At 37.4% G+C, this 6,107-nt stretch overlaps 2 protein-coding genes across 3 annotated transcripts in view; both read right to left on the reverse strand.

Moving 5' to 3' along the window:
* LOC131334216 (uncharacterized) overlaps positions 1-3,583 on the reverse strand; it is a 6,930-nt gene extending 3,347 nt beyond the window's left edge. Inside the window, exon 1 of one of the 2 annotated variants that reach the window (XM_058369141.1) lies at positions 3,354-3,583. In XM_058369141.1, coding sequence (XP_058225124.1) covers positions 3,354-3,454 — 101 coding nt within the window. In that variant the 5' untranslated portion in view covers positions 3,455-3,583. The remainder of the gene's footprint in view (positions 1-3,353) is intronic. The other variant, XM_058369147.1, reaches the window with a different exon arrangement.
* Positions 3,584-4,641: 1,058 nt separating this feature from the next.
* LOC131325990 (uncharacterized) lies at positions 4,642-5,879 on the reverse strand. The gene is made up of 2 exons (XM_058358530.1): positions 5,050-5,879; positions 4,642-4,953 (listed from the first exon to the last, which is right to left on the reverse strand). Exons 1-2 carry the CDS (start codon positions 5,812-5,814, stop codon positions 4,918-4,920), a joined length of 801 nt encoding a protein of 266 aa, XP_058214513.1. The 5' UTR covers positions 5,815-5,879; the 3' UTR covers positions 4,642-4,917.
* Between the last annotated feature and the right edge of the window lie 228 nt (positions 5,880-6,107).

The raw sequence follows: 6,107 nt of genomic DNA on the forward strand, positions 1-6,107 counted from the left end.
GCAACACAGAATCATGAACTAGTTTTAGAGCTAATAATTAAACAATGTGGGACAAGCCCTAAAACTCCCCCACACGTTTGACCCCTGACTCCTAGGCTAAGAAGCACGGATACAGGATATGAATACGATACGGATACGTGATTTTTTCAAAAAGAAGGATACGATACGTTGGGGGATACATTGAATATAAAAGTAAATAAAAAATATATTATATATAATTTTTAATTCCTAAAATTTCATTAATGATTAAAGTTTTTTATTACGCAAGTTCACCATTTCACAAGCCGAGAGGGATATATTCACGTATAGTTATATATATAATTGTGTCTATATAGTTATATATATATATATATATATTTATATACACACAAGAGAGATAGAGAGAGAGAGAGAGAGAGAGAGAGAGAGAGAGAGAGAGAGAGAGAGAGAGAGAGAGAGACTTACAAGGTTGTCAATAGAGGATATTGTTGATGTGTTTCTAGTGTCGATTGGTGGGGGAAAAAGAAAAATATAGTCCTATTTGCAATTTTAACCCATATATTTTAAGTAATAACATATTTACCCTTGCGCGTATCCGAAACATATCCGAGCATATCCAACACGTATCTGCGCGTATCCAAAACATATCGGATACATATCCAGATTGTATCCGAGAGTATCCGCGCGTATCTAAAACATATCGGGACCACCCAAAAATAATTCTAAAAGCAGGATACTTTAAAAAGCGTATCGGATACGTATCCGGAGAGTATCCGAGAGTATCGGTATCTGATACGGATACGATACATGATACGGAGGCCAAAATAGAGTATCCGTGCTTCATAGCTCTTAGGTGTAGAGGCAAACAAAGAATCTATAACATAAGGGTCACAAAGAAATAAGGAGCAGTTAAGGAACAAACTATGGAACAAATAATCAATAGAGTCTTCTCCAAAAGCCTAACTATGATACCATGTTAAACCATACAACTCAAACCTAATTGAAAATAAGAGGAGAGGCCACTTAGGCTCATATACTAGTTTTGGAGGTAATAGTTAATCAATATTGGACAACCTCTAGCATCACGAAACTATTAATGCATTTTGTCATTGTTTTAAAATAAATTCGATTTTAGGTTGGTGATGGAGACTTGATGGCAATGAATTACGTGTATCCATTTGAGGATGAAGCCTAATGTAGTAGTACGCAACCCCACGTAGGCAGATCAGTTGGAAAAGACCATGATTGGAAGATTTAGTTCACTGTTAGTCTGTTTGATTTGAGGGTTCTGATTTTGGACCTTAGTTCAATTGATACTTTTACTATATTAGTTTCTGACAAAAAAAGAGATCCAGTCTCACATATATGAGGAAGAATGAAATATATCTCAGTGGAAGGTGTTAAGGGTCTTTGGTTGTTTCCTTGAGTCCCTGACTACTTGGCTACCATTTGTGACGAGGGAGTCGAACAAGATACGAAAAGCATAAATCCTATGCTAGACCATCGGACAAGACTATTATTGGGACTCTTCTATTCCACTAATGATTGATTGACCGATACAAGGGACTATTCCATGTTTGCACATTCCGGGCATGACTCAATATTTTATTTTTTATGCGGAGAACCCTGGCTACCTACGGTAAGTTGAAAGGATCATATAGGCTCACCAGCCAAAGCAGAGTAGGCAGCGAAGGAAGAATAGTGATAAACTGATAGTACTAAAGGATCAATCTTTGGTTAGGTCAAGACAAATTTTGTGATCAATTAGCGGCTAATGGTTCAAATTATTGGTTGGAGTGTGAGGATGAGCCAAAAGAAGACTCTTCCCGCCAAGGAGAGCGGGCCAAGACTCCCCACCATCCAAGACACACCTGAGCTAGCTCTATGCCGTTATACACTTCCTAGAGGGCTTCAAACAGCCCTTTCAGCTGGAGATTTTATTGGCCCTTGGAAGACTGCTTCTTCAAGAGGTGAGACCAGGAAAAAAGCTCTTCGAGCAAATTGAAAATCTATGGCTTGTTAAAGCAAAAGCTAGCATCACTATCAAGCCTCAGATATCTTGCCTTAAGCCTTCTAAGAAACAGTAGTTTTGTGGTCTTAGTCTCTGCCTTTTGGGCTCGTGTAGCATTGTTTTTGCCTAGCCTCTTGAGTGGTGAGAGTTGCTTAGCTTAGGTATCTCTTGTGTTGTGACAGTTTACTCTTCCAACAACTTGTTTAGCCACATGGGAGCATGTGTTATGCCTCTCATTACATATGCTTTAGCTTTCGGATAATATACACCACATGAATCCAAAAAAGAAGGTAACTTGGATCTCCAGAAAGCTGCAAAACATTGTCAATCAAACAAATTTACAAGCAAAACATTCTCTCCAGAAGCTATAAAAGTTGGAACAATTTATATGCTTGCATTTCATTGATTGAATTACACGGTCAAGAACTGAAGTAAAAACTAACAAACTGATAGGAAAAGTACAATGTTCTTTAATCAATATGCTAATGGCAACCCCATCTGGTTTCCACAAACAAGCTTTCTGCAAAGCAAGAACAAACGACCCGTAATTTATCTATTTATCTTTTCCCTTTCTTTTCCATTGTTTTGTAGGAAACAAGCATTTTTCTTGTTCTTCCAAAACTTGGAGTCACTAGAGGGTTTGCCTGGTCGTAACTTCAGGGTCACGGAATGAGTTGAGGTGCCCGCAGTCTGGTTTGGGTTATAAAAAAAAACTGGACCAGGCTCCCATTCAATCTCATTCCCTCTAGTCTGGTCTAGTTTGGGCCATTCGTGGGTCATCCCTAGGCCCATAACAATAATTGAAACCGTTCACTTTTTAGAGCTTGCCGAGAACATTGATCCGCCCAAAAATCACTTCGAATACCGTTTGATATATAAGATTGCAAAAAAAGAAAAAAAAAAGTGTGCAACTAGATTTTTTATTTTGCCAATAATGTGCAAGACTAGATTGCAATCTATTTTTACAATTATATGAAGTTTAATACATTTTGATTCATATCAAACGGTATCTAATCAATGTAATTTTGGGCGTGGTTGATGTACTCGGCAAATTCTAAAAAGTGAACGGTTTAGATTATTGTTGTGGTCCGGGCCCACAAATGATCCAAACCGGAGGGAAAGTAAGACTGGACAGGAGCCTGGTCCACAAAAAACACGCATTTCGCAACAATCAGTAGTATCCTAAAAGCAACCCATCTAATTCCCCGAATACCAAAGACACCCGCATACAACCCCAAAACAGAGAAAACAGAAAACCCCTAATTTCTTCACTAAATTCATTTACTTCGTTTTCTGGAAAAATAAAATAAAATCAGATAGATAAAGAAACCCCCAAGAATTGGTGAAAAGAAAATGAACTTACTTGAGGACTTTTGCAGAGTGATGATTTGAGAGGGATGAATGTGCGGCGCACAAGCTGAGGCCGCCACTGGTTATGGGTAGTGATGATGACGTGGCCGCCATCTTTGAGTTGAGAGCTCTCTCTCTCTCCTCGTCGCTGATTCGCTGTCCAACGAACTAATGGGTGAACTTCTAGGGGTGGAGAAGGATCACGCGCTAGTGCGTGCCTCCTTTACTCAATTTTATTTTATGTTTTTAATTGGTTTGTATTCGTTTCTTTCTTTTTAATTTCTTTTCGGCATTACCTTCCAAACATTTTTATGTTTTGTTATTCATCTAGATAAATCCAAATTGTAAAAGCTTTGGTCAATGAATTTTTTATTTTTTTTTAAAAACGATCGCTACAGATAAAAATAAACTAACAAACCCATTTTATTCCCTCTTTTTATTGGAATTTTCTTCTCTAAGTTGTTATTATTATTATCATTATTTTTTTTTGTGTTTTTTGATGTTTCCAAAATTTGGTTCATAGTTTTTTATATGTTTAATTTCTTTTGATAAGACGAGTCAAAGATTAAATTTTTTGACCAATATTAGGAAAAATAATGCTACTACAAACAAAGTTAAAACACCAAAACAAACCCATTTTATTCCCTCTTTTTATTGGAAATTTCTTCTCTAAGTTGTTATTATTATTATTTTTTTTGTGTTTTTTGATGTTTCCAAAATTTGGTTCATAGTTTTTTATATATTTAATTTCTTTTGATAAGACGAGTCAAAGATTAAATTTTTTGACCAATATTAGGAAAAATAATGCCACTACATATAAAGTTAAAACACCAAAAAAAAAAAAATGATAAATGTTAGTTCAAACTAATTAACCTTCTTTAAAGCCTTCATTCAAACTCAAAATTAAAGATTGGGGGGTGGATTGGTGTAGTGCAATGCTGCATCTTACCGCCCAAAAGTGTTTTGGACGGTCTAGATTTTAAAAATGCTAAACCATTGATTGTCGAAATGGACAAACATGATCAAACACTGCAACTTGCAGTGCGCTAGGGGGCGCTGCAGGGTCCCAAGGTCCCAAAGTTTGGGCATGGGAGGACCATAAGCGTTGGGTCTGCATTTAAGTCCAAGCGTAGCTGGCTAGACCCAACTCTTATGATATCGAAATCACACACAATCAAACTTGCCCTTCTTAGGGAACAACTTCATTTTGAGGGTATTTTACTATTACTCCAAGTTTTTTTTGGCTGATTTGAGATTTCATTGAAACGAAGAACGATACAAGAGCTAAGGGGCGTACCCCGACACAAACAGCCAGTTACAAGGCTAGCTAGATTGATAACAACACCAGGTAAAACAACAAACACTCGGATTTTCATCAGATTTTCTCAACTTCCTCCAGAAGTTGACGTTTGCTCGATCATCGGATTACCATCAGAGCTCTTACTTTGGAAAATAAGCCTATACAGAATTAGCTTCAGCAAGAGATATATAACTTTTACAAAGAACAGCTTGACAAGCATAGGCTTCAAATTAGTACGACCTCTATCATTCCTTATCCTACTAAACTCCCAGCTTCCTTAAAATTCAATCTCTTCACCGTGCGTTTTCTTGCACTGGAAATACAACACTGTGCAGCTCATGAAATAGACCATTCTCACCGTGCAACTAAAAATTGTCACGAAAAATCCGTAAATAATTTGCTTCCATACCTGTTTCTGATTTGGATTACCCCTGAAACTCATACAAATAATCACCGTTACCATTGTGTCGGAAAAACTTAGTGCAAGCCCACGGAGCCTATTCCCTTTAACAAGCCCTCCGGCTTTTCCCAGTGCCTGAAGTCCACAACAACTCTTTTCAATCACCGAAACCACCAAGGCGACATCCCAAATGAAGGCGAGGTACATCCAGAAAATGGAGGCTAACAAACCAAATGTAATGACGACGGGCATTAGGACAAGAGGGTGATCCATAGTTAATATCATTAGAGAAATCAGCAAAGCCGAGAAAAGGCCGATGTAACCTATTGTGAAAAGTATTAGATGGAATGACGTGACTAAAGTTCTTAAACACAACTTTGGGATTCTCGAAAGAAAATCCTCAAAAGACAAGTTCTTATCGCTGTAAGCTATGGCGGATGCCAGAATCATTGTGATCAAGGAAAAGAGGTAGATAGCCAAGGAAGGAAGCAAATATAGGAATTCAAATCCAATGATGATTTGAACATCTTTCTTGATATGTTCGAACGAATCAACTATATTTGTGATATTGGAGTTTGAAAGAGAGAGAAGGGTTTCTTGGGTGAGTAGGTCGCTGATCGCGGTCTTGGTGGAGAAGAACTTCATGAACGAGAGGAAGGAGTTTAGGAAGATGGAGATTGTGGTTATGGTGGCTATGAGCTTCCCATTTTTGGATATAACCTTTATGCACTCCCTTAGAATTCCTAAGAAACCGAGAATCTCATAACCTTCCATTGCACTTCTCAAAATTATCCGCACAAATATTGTACCGAAGTTCTTTTTTTGGGTCTATAAGTTGCTTTGTCTGTTAAAGAGAAGTGCCACACCATTATATATAGGAAATTGATTTTGGCAGTCTAGTTTTAGCCACTGACACATCACTTTGTGTCTTGATCATGTGAAACTATAAAATAAAAAGTAGAGTGTCACTGGCTAAAAGTAGAGTGTCAAAATCATACACACACATATATATTCTTCGCATTTTTTATTTACTTATGTTTCTAGTTTCATGGGCTAATGATCGAGTT

The sequence above is a fragment of the Rhododendron vialii genome, chromosome 1a, assembly GCF_030253575.1.
Source record: "Rhododendron vialii isolate Sample 1 chromosome 1a, ASM3025357v1".
NCBI lineage: Eukaryota > Viridiplantae > Streptophyta > Magnoliopsida > Ericales > Ericaceae > Rhododendron > Rhododendron vialii.

Excerpts from the sequence above, each read along its gene's own strand:
- LOC131325990 (XM_058358530.1), bottom strand. The coding sequence starts at position 5,814 with ATGGAAGGTTATGAGATTCTCGGTTTCTTAGGAATTCTAAGGGAGTGC. Across the intron at positions 4,954-5,049 it reads GTAATCCAAATCAGAAACAG|TGCAAGAAAACGCACGGTGA; the intron begins GTATGGAAGCAA and ends TTGTATTTCCAG.